General features: G+C 41.5%; 1 protein-coding gene across 2 annotated transcripts in view; it reads left to right on the top strand.

Annotated features, from left to right (window-relative positions):
- XPNPEP3 (X-prolyl aminopeptidase 3) overlaps positions 1-18,588 on the top strand; it is a 32,985-nt gene that overhangs the window by 12,213 nt on the left and 2,184 nt on the right. Inside the window, exons 5-10 of one of the 2 annotated variants that reach the window (XM_063133581.1) lie at positions 719-781; positions 2,040-2,153; positions 10,886-10,971; positions 11,874-12,057; positions 15,263-15,383; positions 17,659-17,837. In XM_063133581.1, the coding sequence (XP_062989651.1) occupies positions 719-781; positions 2,040-2,153; positions 10,886-10,971; positions 11,874-12,057; positions 15,263-15,383; positions 17,659-17,825 (735 nt within the window). In that variant the 3' untranslated portion in view covers positions 17,826-17,837. Of the gene's footprint in view, positions 1-718; positions 782-2,039; positions 2,154-10,885; positions 10,972-11,873; positions 12,058-15,262; positions 15,384-17,658; positions 17,928-18,588 lie in introns of those variants that run through there. The other variant, XM_063133580.1, reaches the window with a different exon arrangement.

Here is an 18,588-nt window from a genome sequence, read left to right on the forward strand (position 1 = left end):
TCCTGGCTCCCTAAAAGTTAGGTATTTATCTTTGCATGTTACAACTTCAGTGTATATTTGTATCTGTGGAGATTCCAAGTTGGAAGACCTCCTGTGCTAGATGTTATTTTGCTCTGTGGAACTGCATTTAAAAAATTGGTAATATTTTAGCCCACAAAGTTAAGTTCTGCTTCAGAAAAGTTAAGCGACCTATTTTCTGGCACAAACACTCACGTGACCCATGGATTTTCTCTTTATGCTTTGCCAGCCTTGCATTTCTGAACAAACCTATTTCAGATTTGACAATTAATTGCCATAATTATGTTTTAATTATTGATATATTTAGATCTTATGATGTTCATTGTTTCTAAGTTCTAATCTTCAGTTTTTTTAATTCTGAAATTGAACCTCTGGGAGGTTTTATTTCTTGGGATGTTGTAATGCCCATTAGCTGAAAGCAATCAAAGCTTACTGACAGTCTTGCAAATTACACTTTCTTTTATTCAGAAATCATCATCAAATATTAAAAAATGAATCAGTCCTTTAAAAAAAATCTTGATATATTAAGAGTTGATCCTGATTTTTCTGTTGCGAAATACTGCAAGGGATGGTAAAATATTGTTTTAAATGTGCCTTTATCTTGAATAATTTTGACCTAAAGTAGTGAACATAAAAGGACCCTGTTCCTCTGTTTCAGAATACTTGTTCACCAGAGGCTCTTATTGCTGCTTTTTGACAGGCATTCGTAGAGACGATGTTTGCAAGCAAAGCTCCAGTAGATGAAGCATTTCTGTATGCTAAGGTATGTGCTTTGCTGGGTCATGGAAAAACACCATAGTTCTTCATTCAGCTGGTTTTTTGCATTGAATTTGTTGTGCTTCCAGATAGAGGGCTGCTGGTGCTACCAATGAGAAGGCATTGTGTAGCTATTCCATCTTTCCTTTCTTAATGGGTTATCTGTGGTAAGAGTAAAGATGGAAGAAGCAGTGGGAAAACAGGAGAGTTACAAGTTGAAGACAGTGTCTGGAGCCCCCGTAAAATTCCTTAAATAAAGCAGGGCAGTGCCACCGTAAAGCCTTATCTGGTAGCACCTTTAGGATGCAGTCCCATACACATGTACCTGAGAATAAGTCCCAATGAAACCAGTAGGATTTCCTTCTGAGTAGACATTCATAGGACAGCATGGTTAGCCTTTCATGTGAACCAACAATGGGAGGTTAACAAAGGCATTTGCTGTGCCAGCACCAATTATGCCTCTTTCCCAAAACTATTCCTCACCAGAGATAAAAGATAAGGGGCTGAAACTTCAGGGAAGCTTAAGGCAACCCCAAACTGTTACTTATAATTTTGGCATGTGTTAGTCAAAGGCAAATACTTTTCTTTCTTTCTTTCTTTCTTACTTACTTACTTACTTACTTATCATACATCCTCTCATACTCAGGTATTTTTATCCACATTCTAGACACTGACATTTCTCCAAAACAACAACAAATCTCATCTTTTTGCTGGATGAGCAAAAGGATGAACCAGAGTCTTCATCTATTATAGACTGGTTTTCTGTGTTTCTTGCAAGGAGTTCATGGCAGTCTGTATGGCATGGGTGGGCAACACACGGGTCACACGTGACTACCCAGCCTCTGGTGGTGTCCCAACTTCCAAAGAAATTATCAGTTTGCAGCCAAATTTGAGCAGCAAACTTCCATGAAATCTTAAAGGGGTCAGGTTTAGCTTGAAAACAAGCTACATTTGTCCCCTTTAAGCCTCCGTAGTGGCTTGCCACCAAAGTTCAGCAGCAAACTGCTGGGTTTTTTGCTGCTGAAATCAAAACACCCTATTTCTCCTTGCAGCAAACTATTAGGTAAGTTAAGGTGAGACTGGCATAAAGCTACCCATCACTCAGCAAGGGTTTGAACCCCCTTCCCCGAGTACAAGTCCAAAACTGTATCTGCTGCACTTCATTGGCTGGCTCTCCAGTTCATGGGCAGAAAAGGGCTTGGTTAGGAGCTGTGAATTTGAGCCAGAATTAATGCATTTTTTTATTACTAACTTGATCATTTCAGTTTGAATTTGAATGCCGGGCTCGTGGTGCTGACATTTTGGCTTATCCCCCTGTGGTTGCAGGTGGTAACAGGTCCAACACCTTGCATTATGTGAAAAACAACCAGCTCATCAAGGTAACCAAATGGATTTGGACCTTTTTTTTTTTTTTTTTACTGAAATGTACTGATACTTCAATTCTATGAAACCCTACAAAAGTATTTGAAAATGTTTTATTCTAGGCGATGCTTGCTGTTTTGTGCAATGTGCATAGTTGTAATGTCTGTTTCCTGAGTGGATATCCACAACGTCTTATAGCATAGTTAGTGCAACATGGACCAGAGTGGTGGTCAAGGGTGTTCCTTGACAAAGAACAAGCTGCTGAGTGGCTCTACAGTGCTCTTTGCTTATTAGGCCTGCATATGTGACTCAGCGCCCAAAGTAGGGAGCTGTAGCTTGTATCTTGGTTAACATCCCTTTTACAGAACTCATGTGATATTTCATTCTAAAACCACTATTCTGCGGTAAATCTTTCTGTTAAGAACTTCTATCTAATGCCAGAAGTGCCTTCAAGTGGTAAACACATAAACTAGAAGGGGGATGCACATACAGAGCTAATCTTAAAAAGCAAAGCTAGTCGCGCTGGTCCGTGAGAGAAAAATCCTCAGGTGGGCAATACCTATATTAGGATCAAGCAAAATTCCATGAAAACGGGCAAGCTTTCAAGTTCTCCAAAACTTTGTATCAGGCTAGATGGTGCAAAAAGCATCAAGTGGGGGAAGAAATGGAGAAATCCAAACATTTGGCCATATGTTGTGGCTTTGAGGCCTGCAGTTTAGATAGACTAGTCTCAAAATTGAAATTGCAGATTGATTGCAATAAAGTGTCGAAAGTATCAGTTTACTTGATATCCGTTTACTTGATCAGTTTACTTGAGAGAGAGAAACGGCAGTGGTTGGTCTCCACTCCTGAAAATACGAAGTCTGACTGTAACTCTGCTTTGGGCGGAACAGTGGTACGTGAGATTTTTAAAAAATCAATTAAGATCTAATTGTGAGTATTACCTAGTGTTTCTTACTCCACTGCCAGCCCATTTTTGAGGAATTTCAGTTGGTTTTAATATAGGAATTTCTCAATTGTGGAATGTTTTTATATACTATTAGTTAAAGGAGGTTTGCATTCAGCAGGCATCAGTGATGGTTCCTGCCTTCTACTATAAGTGCCCCTTCCCCGATTCCAAGCCTGATTAAAATATTTGAAGAGAATACTCCTAATGCCTGATATTCCATGCCTGTTGTCACATTTTCAGCCATTCATATTAATCACTGTGGCTTGGGCTACACGTGTAGCAAATTTTAACGTTGTATGTTGTTTGGAAGTACTTTATCCACTCTGGGATATACTTCATTTTCTCAGTTTTGATGAGATATTTATAAATAATTCCTTTTTAAGACAGTTCTGGTAATCAGGGTATGTTGAGATATGTGTGTCATAAACATATAAAAATGCATATATTAGGAAAAAGTGCATCCAAAAGTACACATACAAAAATATTACTTTAGGGGGAATTTATTGCCAAAAATGTGCATGTTATACAGAATTGCATGCAAAAATGTGTATATCAGGCAAATTCATACAAAACTATGTACAGATTTTTCATCCAGACTTTTTAAAATAATTACAAACTGATGCAGAAGTAAGACAGAGCACACTTAAGATTGGGAAAAATGAGAAACTGAAAGAAATCAAATTGATAGATTTGTCCATTCCTAGAGAAGGGCGAAGAAAGGTGAAGAAAGAGCAGAACTATCAAATCATAAAAGAGGAGTATACAGACCTGCTCCTGAATGTTATTGAGCTCAGTGTTACTATAGCAGGAATAGCCCACTCCAGGGTACTTCTGTCTACCCTGTGCATACAGAGATGGAGTACTACCTCTCTAGAAGGTGGAACAAAGGACATCAGGGATATGCTGCAGTTGCACTGGATATGATCTAATTTGTGGGGGGAAATAGTTCTGTTCATAAAAACTGTGAACAGTACAGAAGTAACAAACATTCCCTTCTCTGGATAGCCCATACAAAATTCGCCCTGACAGTGTTTGCCCTTGATCATGTGCATGCAGACTCAGGGTCCAATACTTAATTTTGCAGTCATTTCTTAAGAAAAGTCAATTTCCTCAAAAGCAGATATTCATGTCCTTCCCTCCTTTCTTTTCAAAGTGGTTACTGAATGTGGCCACTTGATGCCTGCCAGTCTTCAAATTCATGATGGCTTTTAACAGGTGATTAAATACTCACTAGAAAAAAAAGCTACTGTGGGAGAGGGATTTCCCCTCCTCTGTTTACTTGGGGGAGTGGGAATGTAAGAATGATAATGAACAGCTGAAGCGCCCAAGCACTGGGGACCCGCTTATTGCAAGACAGCAGGTGTACTATTTCTTGAGTAGCATATTATTGGTGGGAATCAAATCTTAAAACAGTGTCTTTTATCTCTACCATTCTTTCCTGGAACTTATGGACTCTGTTCACAGCTGTTCCGAAATGGATTTTGAAATTCACCAGGACAAGAGTGTCTTTTGTATGCATTCCGTCCAGTTGAGCTAAACCATCCCAGAGATCATGGCCAGATTAAAAATGATATGATTGCAGCAGGCTGTAAGTTGGACTCCCAGCAGATCCTGAGACTTGTTAAATTGCTCCCCCCAAATCATAGCTTAAATAAGCCACAATGAGCCGCAGCATGTCATGTGAACTCAGTCAATGTGTGCCACTTGAAATTTATGCGAGGAAGCAGCCACAACTTACAGTATATTAAGAGATGCAAAATAAAAAATGTAATAACTGCTACTGAATCAACTTGTTATTGCAAGTCTTGGATCACATACAAATAAAAACATATATCTGTATGCGTATATTCAAACGACATGGAAATGTTAAGACGTTTTGCAGATGCATGTGGCGTACGTACAGTGGACTGTATACTAAGCTTAGACAAAGTGGGGAAATTAGCTTATGAACACCAACAAAGAGCTTCAGTATTAAAAATTGGAGAAGGCTATCATGGGTACTCCTCCTCATGCCTATATGCTGTGTCCAGTATCAGGGGCAGTATGTTGGGAACATGACCAGAACAGTGTTGTTGCATTCATGTCCTATGTGTGGATTTCCTACAGGCTGATATGTGTCCACTGTGTGAACAGAATGCTGAATGTGATGTAACGTTGGTCTGATCCAGCATGACTCTTCTTACGACATTCTGATTAATAAACTAGCTAAAAGTGGGCTAGATGGAACAACTGTTAGGTGGATTCACAGTTGGCTACAGAATCGGACTCAAAGAGTACTTATCAATGGAACCTTCTCAAACTGGGGAGAGGCAACGAATGGGGTGCCGCAGGGCTCAGTCCTGGGCCCAGTGCTCTTCAACATTTTTATTAATGATTTGGACGAGGAGGTGCAGGGAATGCTGATCAAATTTGCAGATGACACAAAATTGGGTGAGATAGCTAATACCCTGGAAGACAGAAACAAACTTCAAAGTGATCTTGATAGGCTGGAGTGCTGGGCTGAAAACAACAGGATGAAATTTAATAGGGATAAATGCCAAGTTCTACATTTAGGAAATAGAAACCAAATGCACAGTTACAAGATGGGGGATACTTGGCTCAGCAATACTACAAACGAGAAGGATCTTGGAATTGTTGTAGATCGCAAGCTGAATATGAGCCAACAGTGCGATATGGCTGCAAGAAAGGCAAATGCTATTTTGGGCTGCATTAATAGAAGTATAGCTTCCAAATCACGTGAGGTACTGGTTCCTCTCTATTCGGCCCTAGGTAGGCCTCATCTAGAGTATTGCGTCCAGTTCTGGGCTCCACAGTTCAAGAAGGACGCAGACAAGCTGAAGCGTGTTCAGAGGAGGCAACCAGGATGATCAGTGGTCTGGAAACAAAGCCCTATGAAGAGAGACTGAAAGAACTGGGCATGTTTAGCCTGGAGAAGAGAAGATGGAGGGGAGACATGATAGCACTCTTCAAATACTTAAAAGCTTGTCACACAGGGGAGGGCCAGGATCTCTTCTCGATCCTCCCAGAGTGCAGGACACGGAATAATGGGCTCAAGCTAAAGGAAGCCAGATTCCAGCTGGACATCAGGAAAAACTTCCTGACTGTTAGAGCAGTACGACAATGGAATCAGTTACCTAGGGAGGTTGTGGGCTCTCCCACACTAGAGGCCTTCAAGAGGCAGCTGGACAACCATCTGTCAGGGATGCTTTAGGGTGGATTCCTGCATTTAGCAGGGGGTTGGACTCGATGGCCTTGTAGGCCCCTTCCAACTCTGCTATTCTATGATTCTATGATTCTGTGTTCTTAATACATGTTTTTATTTTACCATAAATATTTGCAGAAAGAAGAGATTGTTTAGTACACCACCCTTAGCACTGGACCTGCAGGGTATTCCTTTATAGTCTATAATAGCAGTGATAAAAAAAAGTCTGAAATTGAGAATTATAATAAGGAACTGGGAAAGAGCTAGGGTAACAGCAGGGTGCACTTTGAGGCCTAGACACAAGAGGAAAACTTGAGTTTCAGTGGCACAGGGATGGCCACAGGAGGGCAGAACAGGCAGATATAGAGCGATATTAGGAAAGAGAGAGAAAGGAAGTAAGAGTTGGTATATTTACCTGTTTCAGAGGAGGGAGAAAACACAGGATTTCACTTCCTGAATGTTCAAGGGTAATGGCTAGGTGGGGTACTGTTCTGGTTCAGCTGGGTCAGACTCCATATTAAGGCAATTGAGGGGCAAATCCAAAGGCAGGCGAGTAAACAGGCAAAGAGCAAAGGCACAGTTTTGCCAGCCATGGAGATGGTTTGCAGAAGAGAGGTCTGAGGGGACGCCAAGGTCAAAATAGGAGAGAGCAGTCAAATAGAAATGTAGTTCAAACAGCAGAATCAAACTAGAGTCCAGAAGTCAGTAACACAGAGATCCAATCAAAAGGCAGGATCAAGAAAGTGAATACAAGGTCCTGGGAGCTGAGATAAGATGTTGTTTCTAAAACTGAGAGCTGATATAGCCAGGGCCCTACCCAAGGCTGAGCTGAAGTTCATCATGAGCTTGTGTAAAAAGTCCTCTTCATGACATCTCCATGTGGCAGAGTGTGCCTCTGTCTTCTGGCACTGCTGCATTATAGGACTAAGGCGGATGCTCAGCCTACTCCTTAGATTCTGTGTGGGATGTATGGTCTTCAGGGACCTTATCCAAGGGTTCCTCAGGAGCCACCAGTACTGGAGGACATGGTGTAGCTTCCCTGGAGGTCCTAGGGAATGTTGGGATGATGCACGGAGTTGATGGACTCTGTGATCTCAGAATCATCATCTGATGAATCTTCCTGGCCTGGGAACCTGACAGGGCCTGGCTTGAAACCCCACAAAGCCTCAACAAAATATGCTTGTCTGTTGGCTTGGCCACAGGAAGGATGAACCAGAGCTTAAAGCCAATAAACCTTAAATGTCCAGCTATCCCCAATGCGCACAGGCTGCCTGGCTGTGTACACAGAATGGAGGCCTCTCAAGTATCTCAGAGAGCTGGCCAAGATCCAAGGCTAGTAGTACCACTGAAATGGATGTTGCCTAAATACAGCAATGGGTGCTTCACTAGAGATGAAACTCTAACTGGAATAAGGAGGTAGCGCAGCAGTGCAAGCAGAGGAGAGAGCTTTGGCCCTAGAAACACGGATTTGGCTCTAGAGAGAGGGGTAATGTTAGGAACGGATCACAAGGAACAGGCAGTGTTCCAGGTGAACCCCAGGAGCATGTCAAGTAAACGTGACAGAGGAACTGTGTATAATAGGTTCTGGAATCAATTTGGACTTAAGGGTAGTTTTAGGTACTGGCAGAGGTCACAAAGATGATGACTTGAGGCGTGCTCCACTTGGGGTTAAACAAAAGATTCAGTAGGTTGACTCAGGGGAGTGAACGTTGTTTCTGGAGGTTGCTGGCCGCAAGACTGAATTTGAGCTAGGTAGTTCAATATTAAAAAGCCGTGCTTCCAAGGGCTAATCTGGTGGAGGTGACAGAACAAAAAGGTGGGTATGGTGGCAATGCTTTAACCTGGATGATCTCTAACAGCTGCTGGTTGTCTATCTGGAGGTGAGGAGACTTCACGATTGTACCATTTTTGTGTCACAGCTTTAGATAGGCATGTTTTATGTTACCTCTTGGGTTACTTAACTGGGGGAGTCATCTAAAGCTCAGAAGGCATTTGCATTTAGCTGGAGTTCCCATGGTTGGCCTACACTCACGAGGGCAACTCTTTCTTATTCAGTTAGGATCAAGCAGCCTTCTCCAACCTGGTGCCCTCCTGACGTTTTGGACTTCCATCAGCCCCAGCCAGCCTGGCCAATGGTCAGGAATGCTGGGCATTGTAGTCCCCAAAATATGAAGGGTACTAGGCTGAGGAAGCATAGAATAATACACAAGAGTGATGCATTTTAAATATATCAGGCACTAGAAGCTTGAAAATTATCAGGAATTTTTCATTCCTGGCTACCTCCATGCTTCTTTCTTACACAGCCTTCTGGAACAAAATGGCTGCTAGGATGATGCTATAAAAATATATGGGTAAAAGCCATCATAGCTGAGACTCTCAATTACAATCTTTAGTTGGTGTAACAGCTTCACAATTTCATAGAACTCTTCATCCTGCAGAGTAGGAAGGTAGAGAGACCTTGGCTGTACAAAGAACAAAGTTGGCATTTATGGCAAATGTATTAGTCACTTCAGCTAGGTCATGGTCTAAGCACAAAACATTTTTCACTTTTAGCATATAATTCATTTGCCAGTAGGGGATAATTGGCTGCTGCTGGCTTCGTGGGTCATTGCAGCAAGCTGTAACTGGGAATAAACAACTTTTATATAGCTGAGAAATGGCTACCTGTCTAATCTATTAACTTAAGAATATAAGAAGTGCCATGCAGGGTCAGACCAAGGGTCCATGTAGTCCAGCATTCTGTTTGCCCAGTGGCCAAAAAGCTGCCCACGCGAAACCCACAAGCAGGACATGACCATGGTCCCCAGGCAATTGGTGTACATAAGCATACTGTCTCTGATATTGGAGGGAGCACATAGCCATCAGGACTGGTAGCCATTGAGAGCTGTATCCATGATTAATGTCTCCAATCTACTTTTATAGCCATCCAAATTGGTAGCCATTACTCATGGTAGTGAATTCCATAGTTTAACTAGGTGCTGTGTTAAGTAGTACTTCCTTTTATCCATCCTGAATCTCTCACCAATTATCTTCATGGGATGACCATGAAGTATTATAGGAGAAGGAGAAAATGTCTCCCTCTTTCCCTGAGACCCCAATACTCTGTGGCAGCAGAGGATCTGCCACTCAGGGATTGGGATGCTGCTATTAGGTCCCGAAGGTCTCATCCATCAACCTCTCTGTTTCTCCAGGTCACCAACCTTGGCTTCAAAAGACCGATATTGTTCCTGGAGAGACAGAAGCTCATTATACCATTTACATACATCCATGACTTCTGTCCGCCTAGCAGATAGCTATACAAGTTGTACTTCGTGCAGCAGACTGGATAGTCCTCCAACACCTGCTGGCTTTCTAACTTCATAATTGGCTTTTTTAAAAAAACAAATGGGGTTTGTTTACCTAAGTTATTTACTAGAAGAAGGTGGAGAATTTATTTATACATATTTATGGCTACTTTTTATTTTTAGTTATATATTTATAGTTACTTACTAGGAGAAGATGGCGAAGATTAAACCATCCTGGCCTCCTCGGTCTGTTGCTAAACTCACTTGGGTGCTTAACTCGCTTATGTGCTGCCGTTTTGTCACTGGGCCTGAGACACTACGTCATTGGGACTTCTCATCCTTGGAGGGCTGGGCTCCTTTACAGGTCTGCCTTCACTTGCCCCAACTGCTGCTGTAGCCAGTCAGATTAGAGGGCTACATTTAAAAATCACAGGAGGGTGTGGCTCTACTACTGGTCTGTACTAGCTTCCAGTGAATGGAAATCTAGATCATTTGAGCCCCCTGGGAGTGGAGATTTTCTGTTCAGGGAGAAGACAAATTGTCTATGGAATTGTTTCCATAAGATGTAATGATGGCCACCAATTTCAATGGCTTTAAAATGAGGTTTGATAAATTCCTGGAGGAGAAGGCTATTAATGGCTATTAGTTCTGATGGCTGTATACTAACTCCAGTAGTGGAGGCAGTAAGCATTGGCCGGGGGGTGGGTGGGGGGACTGTTGCACTCGTCCCTTGCTTGTGGGTTCCTGGGCAACAGCTAGTTGGTCACTGTGGGCCTGAATGTTTTCTTGTGTCAGTCTCTTTTGGAATTCTGCATAGCTCAGAACATGGTGGCTATTTCCTTGTCACATCTCAAGGGGCCATGTTTCCAGCTAGGAAGAAATGGAGGACAGCTAGTTGGTCACTGCTGGACAGATGGACCCTTGGTCTGATCCTGATGGCTCTTCTTATGTTCTTAAGGTTGTTGGAGGGGACAATAGATAATGGGGAGGTAATTAAGGAAGGGATGTGGTTGGCTGGAAAAGTTCTATGTAAAGCACTATCTTGGTTAAACCTTCACTAGCAAAAGTTGGTCCGGTTAAAAGATATCACATATTTTGCTTTGGCGTATTAAATTGCTTTGGCATAGGTTAGAGTGGTTTGCAGGGAAAGGCTTCAGCTTCAATTTCTCTGGGTTGCTGTCAAATGAAGAAGCATAAGTAGCTTATCTCGTTGCCTGAGCATATGTTCAAAGTTGTGTTTTTTAAAGATATGTTTTCTACCTCTGGATGAGTGATGCCTTTGAATACCAAAGAATTTTTTTTCTTGTGCCCCAGGATGGAGAAATGGTCTTATTGGATGGGGGATGCGAGTCTTCCTGTTACGTTAGCGACATCACTCGCACCTGGCCCATCAATGGCAGGTAGGTTCTGTTCCCAGCAGGCAAAATACCATGTTGTTTTTAAGTGGTTGTGAGACCAGACTCTTAAGCACTCTTGTGTTTATCTCTGGGGGTAGAATCCAGGTATAATTTCTCTCTTTTGCTTTCCTGTTTTCCCCCCAAAGTGGCTCCGTCTTGCCATTGTCATTTTTCCCTTTCACTGTGGATTTCTTCCTTGCTTATCTTTGCAGTCCTTTGCTTGATATACAGAGTGATTCCCTGTTTCATATACTCCAGTGTGTGGGAAATGGCTTAGAGTTTTAGTGATGCAGCACCACTCTGCCCATTCAGAAATATTGTGTAGTCTTGTTCCACTTCAGCATGCAGATGGGGAAAACATTTCATTGAATTCCACCACCATGTCAAAAACTTGCTTGTAGAAAACTAGCATTTCAGGGGAAGTGGTCTTAGCCTTCTCTTCTCTTTAAAGTTCTGGATTTCAATGACTGGGGAACATTGGATGTAAGGGAGTGTCCAAACCTGGAATCTTCCACCTGTTTTCTGAAGTAGTAGAACCCCAGGAGGACTGTGCCACATAATAATTTTGAAAATGTGGCTTGGTCCTTAATTGGTTGCTTTCCTAGAATCATAGAATAGCAGGGTTGGAAGGGGCCTACAAGGCCATCAAGTCCAACCCCCTGTTCAATGCAGGAATCCACCCTAAAGCATCCCTGACAGATGGTTGTCCAGCTGTCCTTCCCATTTAAATGTCCTTATTATTATTATTTATTTATTTATTTATTTATAGAGCACCATCAATGTACATGGTGCTGTACAGATTACACAGTAAATAGCAAGACCCTGCCGCATAGGCTTACAATCTAATAAATCCTTCCCATTTAAATCCCACCTGAGATATTTTTACTTTTGCCTCTCATTCTCAGGTTCACCAGTCCCCAAGCAGAGCTGTACCAAGCTGTACTGGAAGTCCAGAAGTCCTGCCTGAGGCTCTGCTCTCCAGGTGTGAGCCTAGAGAACATCTACAGTCTCATGCTGACGCTTATTGGACAGAAGCTGAAAGATTTGGGAGTCCTACAGCCAAGCACCAGTGAGAACCACCTCTTCAAGGTATGTGGCTTCCTTACATCACTCTCTATTTGGCCTGATACTTTTCCTCATTGGAAAAAAATGGTGAACAGGCACTTCAGATTGAGCTATTGAGCAGCTCAAAGTGCCTGCTTTCTCCGATGTGGATGAGCTTTCTAGTATTGTTGCAGGTCTAAGTGGGACGTGTTCTGTAAAAATTAAGGACTGGCAGAAATGCCTCTTTCATCCAGCAGATGGCAGAACATTCAGATTGCTCAAGGTGTGCAATTTGTTTAATTTCTGACAAATGTCAGTTGTGTGGGGTGGAGGGAAGAGGTGGGACGGTACTAACTTGTCAGTGAGATCAATAAACAGATCTGCCAGACCAGGGGAGGAGAATGCCTCATTTTCAGATGGTGGTGAGAGTTATGGGAGGTATTTTCGCAGAGGGGTTTTATTCTCGTGAAAAGTGAGGAACTGGCTATTCTGGAAGTGTCTGTTAATGAATCACTTTGATTCTGCTAAGCTGTGTAATGCAGCTTGCAACAGGTGTGTTTTCCTTGCTTTGTTCTCTAATGGACAGATACAAGCACGATAGTATTTCAGCACAGGTTATTTTATTTTTAAATCACCACCCCCTGGAATGTTTAGCGCAATCAAACACGAACCACTACAGCAGACTATTTTTTTTTCCAAAAGTAAAATTAAATTCCTTTTAGATCATGTGGTGAAAGTTCAGGGAATAAGGTCATCTGAGACTTGTATTTTGTCCAGATCTGCCCTATAAATGAGACAGGGGAAGGGGCTGGAGCTCAATTACAGAGCACATGTTTGCGTACGGACCATCCCAGGTTTTTCCTGAAAGATTGCCAGATGAGGCTGGGAAAGACTCTTGTCTGGAAAGCTGGAGAGCCACTGCCGCTCTGTGTAAACGGTACTAAACTAGATGGAGCCCTGTTGTGGTTTGGTATAAGGCAGTTTCTGTTGCCATTAACATAAACCAATGGAGATGAGAGAGCATCAAATTCTATTTTAGTTGGTCAAATGTAGGAAAGGCTTAACTTTTATGCAAAGTAAACTGTAGAGTTGTGATGTCAGGCAGGGTAACTGCTGTAACTTAACGTATCTGAGAACATCTTTGTGTGGGCAGTGGGCCTAAATGTTTTCTTGTGTCAGACTCTTTTGGAATTCTACGTACCTCAGAACATGGTGGCTATTTCCTTGTCACATCTCAAGGGGCCATGTTTCCAGCTAGGAAGAAATGGAGGACACTGGTAGCCTGTCTTAGCATGAAGACAACGTTGCCATAATGATGGTAGTAGACCGTTACTGTGTGTCTCTGTGTACGCACACTACTAGGAGTGAAGGTAGTGGAAGCAGGATAGTATAGGAGTCAGAGACAGGTGAGGCTCCAGAATATCGTTTCATCCATGGCCTCCCAGCCCTTTATTCTAACACCTAACAGTAAAATGTGCAAGACATTCTCATGTGTAAGTTAGGAGGAAAGAGGAAAGAGGGAGCCTTGGAGAGAACATTGCCGTTACAATGTCTGCTCTTGTAACTACCAAGATTGCTTCTTGCGGAGGCTGTTGAAGACTATTTAATAAAGATACAACTTTTCTCTGATTTAATTAATCTGGAGCTCATGGAGAAGGAATCCTTTTGATTGTGGTGATGTACAACTAACAACTCTGTCTGCGGAAGAGCAAGATGCACTTGCTGATGTGATTTGTGATGGTTCATTGAAATCATTTTTCAAAGAATATGGACTGGACCAATTCTGGGTGAAGGTTTTTCCTGATTATAAGAAGTTAGGTGAAAAAGCTTTGAACCATCTAGTTCCCTTTTGTTCCACATATCTTTAGGAACAAACATTTTTGACATTTTGTTATATGAAGAACAAGCATAGAAATCAGCTTGATGTTGATCCAGATTTGAGATTAAAAGTAGGAAATATTGAACCGGATGTGGAAGGGATTGTTCGGGACAAAAAGAGGCATGATTGCTCCCATCATATTTAGGTTTAGTAGCTGCTAGAGAAGTCATAATTTGTTCAATTGTAAACTAGACATTAGTAAAATTAAATTCATCTTTATATTCCTAACTAAATCATTGTCATTTTTGAGTGTTAATATCACAAATATCACGAATTTTATGGTCTGTTTTAGTATACCTAAAATCCTTTGCTACCCTAGAGATAACAGTTTTTTCAAAAGTCCATGGCTTGGCATTTGAAAAACAAGGGGTCCGTAGTACTTAGCTAATGGTGGTTAAGCCAGAAAGCCAGGCCATGTTCAGAAGACACCTTAAACCATGGCCTTAACCATGGTGAATAAGGCTTTTTGCTTTATTCACCATGATTAAAGCCATGGTTTAAGGTGTCTTCTGAATACAACCTGGCTTTCTGGCTTAACCACCATGGTTAAAGCCATGGTTTAAGGTGTCTTTTGAATGGGGTGCCTGTGTTGATCAGTGGAAGAAGGTGGTGAGCTTCATTCCACCCAGTTCCCTGTTAAGAAGGTGTCCTGTGAATCAGACATCTCTGAGGAAATCTGAACTGCCACAATTAGTCAGACAAGTGATTCTCTAGCACAGAACTCTCGTCTGTCAACAGTGGCCAGGCAGATGTTTCAGGGAAGTTCATCACCATATGCAGAGATAGGGTGTCTGAAAATGAAAGCTCCACTTTTGTCTATCACAGCCAATACCCACTGAGAGGTCTACAGTCCAAGTATTCATTAAAGGCCATTGAGCTCATTGCCATCACAACAACAGTACATTCTATAGGTTGATTATGTGTTGGTAAACAGGTGCTTCCTTTTTAACTTAAAATGGCTGCCTATGAATTTCAGTGCAGGGCCCTCACATTTTGCATTGTGAGAGAGGCTCACAAGCAATAAAGCAAATGAGAAGAGTTTTCTCTTCCCACCCTGCCTCCCTTTTTTTGTATTTTGAGCTTATCATTTCTTTCCCTTCTCCCTTCAGAACTTTAAAAATGAGCAATAACAGGTTTTGGTTGCTCCACCTGACTAAAAATCATACTTATTGAAAGGAGATTCATCCCATTTTGCCAGATACCAAGAACAAGACACAATCAAGGATGGTGTAAGCAAGAACAAGCAGTTAGTTGTGTACTTCCTTTTTGATGTATGTGTCCCACATCAAGCTCCATGCTGAAGATGTTTGTCTACTTTGCATCCTTCCATATTTTGCTTGCTTTAGGAACATGTTGTTTATTGCCTTCTAGGCTGTTCGGAAATACTGCCCACATCACGTAGGACATTACTTGGGAATGGATGTTCATGATACACCTGATATATCCAGATCAATCCCTCTCCAGCCAGGCATGGTGATCACCATCGAGCCAGGTAAAACAGCACAACATTAACAGTGCAAGAACAGTGTGTGTGTGTGTGTGTTACACACAAATATATAAATGTGTGTTGATATGTTCACAGAATTGCTGTGCAGTTTCCCTATATGGTATTTTTCGTAAATTGCCATTCTGCATTTTTATATGTCCCAAAGTGTGTTTCTAGCTCTCACAGCTACTGTGAAAAGCTAGAAAACATGTATACCATGGATGGCCCCCCCGCTGACCTCCACTTTGTTTTAAAGCTTAATTTGCCCCTTTTAGACCACTGTCATAGTTTGCTCCCAAAATTGAGCAGCAAACTGCTGATCCTTTTGCTGTTGCTAAAATTCGGTGGCACACAACAGTGGAGGTAAGGCCCCCAGAAGGTTTGAAATTGGCCCTCAAAGCCTCAAAGTTACCCACCCTGGGTTTTTTTTTATCAATTTTTATTATAAGTTTCAATAAAACAAAACAAGCAAGCAAATTAAAAATGCAAGTGTAAGTACATACTTTAAAGGCCTCAGTTTCAAATATTACATTCTAAAAAAAGGAAAAAAGGAGTAAATTACCCATAAACTTCAGTAAAGACAGACCAGATATCCAGATATAAGTGCATTCATGAATGGCACCTATATACCACTCTTGTTGCTAGCGTTCTTAAGTCTTCAATCCACTGCATTATAGGTGGTAAGCTTTTATCCTTCCAATATTGTAGTATCTGTCTTTTAGCAGACAAGAGGGTGTGAAAAAGTTGCCTACCCCGATATAGACTTCTACTAAAAGCTTGGCAATGGCTAAAGGCAGGGCCCTATAATACATTGCACAACACCATTTCCTTTTCCGAAATGCTCTGAACGCTTTACATTTATTATCTACATAATATTTAAAATAACCCTGTAAGGTATTCCTGGTTAGTTCACTAAAAATTTCCTAAGGAAGGTGACTGTGCAGCTTTATTCTCTTGTTGAACTGACCATGATTCAGTGGCTTAGCTACATTTTCTTTTATAAGAAGGAGATACTTGATGCGCTTAATGAGAACCTTCCCCCTGCCAGAAAAGAAGTCTCTGCATTGGTAAGGGTATGAATCATGGCCATGTATTTTGGATCAAGCCTACTTGATTAGTTTGCCCCTTAACATTCATCATGTGGAAAGAAGACTCTTAGTGACTGGAGTAACCACCAGTCTCCAAAGCAGCCACAGGTACTTGTGCCTTGGGCCAGAGCTACACCAAGCAGGATATAACATATTGAAAATGGTTTGAAAACAGTATATGGAATATGTCATGGGCCCCAAAAGTTGTCAGGGCACTTCAGTACCATTATAAAGCAGTAGTGTAGATCCTGCCTTGGTCTTCTAAGTTTTCCTTTATATGGACAAGGAGAGGTTTGCAACTGCCATTTTTATTCAGCCTCATGACAGTGCAAAACCTTGCTGATTTCTGCTAGTGAGGAGTCACTTTCCTAGATCAAGATCCCCAGCAGCACTGCACTACTGTGAGGGTGAGTGAGCAGTGGGTTGATCTCTCCTTGGCCAAAGTGTGGGTCAAAAAAAGGGCTCAAAGGCGGTTCTCAAGACATAGTTGCCTATTGTTGTTTTGGGGACAACCAGCTACTATAGCCCGTGGAAGACTTATTTCCATGTGATTCCTTGTAAAGAGGTATGAATCAGAACTAAGAGTGGGAAATTCTTCCTACTACGTCTGTTTATCTGTGATTTAAACATGTGCACGTGTTTCAGTGGATGTGGTAAGTAATTGATCTCCCTCTTTCTGATTTTTTAAAATTAATTGAAAACTATCAACATATCCTCTCTTAATTTTCATTATGCATGCCAGTAGGTCCTCAAAGTGTGGCCGGCATCTGCAAAAGCATGGACAGCTATCCAAGAGATAATGCCATCCACCTGCCACCTTGTTCTGACTACTGGCTACATTTGGCTGTGTGTCCTTGTATTGCACCAGCACTATAATCAACGGGGGAAATCTTATGTTTTGCAAGCTATTTGCTTCCCCAAATTCCCTTTTCTAGTGTAGGCCCATGTAGTCTTTCTCCCCTTCCCTTATGTTTTCCTCAAGGCTGACGATGAGTTCTATTTTATTAGTGATTGTAAAACCACCTTGAATACCATTTTTGATAGAAAGGCGAGGTAGAAATCAAATCAATAAAAATAATTTAAACCTTTTTATCTCTTACCTTATAAATCATGTAATGAGATGCTACAGATTTGATGCATAATAGTACAGGCGCTTTAGAGTTTTTTCCCCACACACACCTTTATTTTTGCAGGCATCTACATCCCCGAGGATGATGTAAGTGCCCCTGAAAGATTCCGTGGCACTGGTGTACGTATAGAGGATGATGTTGTTGTGACAGAGAACACACCATTAATCCTGTCTGCAGACTGCCCAAAGGAGATCTATGACATTGAGCAGGTCTGTGGCTGCAGTCTTTGACACCTTGCTCAGGTATAGATTAGGAAATATGCTCTTTCAGACGTAGTGCAGTCCTTCACAGTCTTTATAACAGATTAGATGATTGCTAGGGTGGGTATAATTGTTGTTGGGGGTGGGGGGAACATTACTTGCAAGGAATTATGTGTAAATATTTTGGACAGCAAGGACATATTTAAATGGGGAAACTTACTTAGATAGTTGGCAAATATTCTCATTTGTAATAATCTTGTTTGTTATTTACAATGGTATATTGAATTGTAGCCCAAGTATTCCTTACTGTTTCTCAGAATGGGGGCTAGGGCAGGCCTGAATTTCAACTTTCAAGCAAATTGCCTTTTATTTTAGTTTCAAGACTAGAAAAGAATTTTCTCTTTAATTTTCTCTCCCTTGCAAAATATATTTTCACAACACCAGCACAAGTGTTCCAGCTGATGGAGGTTAGAGAGAGCAAAAGAAATGAAACCTTAACATTAGAGAAGTTGCTTCTTTTTCAAAGTCAAAAGAAGAGTTTTATCATTTTAAAATTTATTGACGTCAGTGCTATGTCTGTGAAAGCAACTTAACACCCTAATTCTATGGAGAATTAGGCATGTCAAAATCCATAGTAGACTTAAAACACACCTAACTCTGCATAGGACTGAACATTTAGATCAGTCAGTAATAGGCTGACAAATGTCCATTTTAAGTCTTAACTAGATTCAGGATGCTTGCCACTGTGTTTGGATTACTTTTTTGTCCTTACCCTTTCAGCCTTCCAACATTT

Source organism: Elgaria multicarinata, chromosome 9 (genome assembly GCF_023053635.1).
Source record: "Elgaria multicarinata webbii isolate HBS135686 ecotype San Diego chromosome 9, rElgMul1.1.pri, whole genome shotgun sequence".
NCBI classification, from domain to species: Eukaryota; Metazoa; Chordata; class Lepidosauria; order Squamata; family Anguidae; genus Elgaria; species Elgaria multicarinata.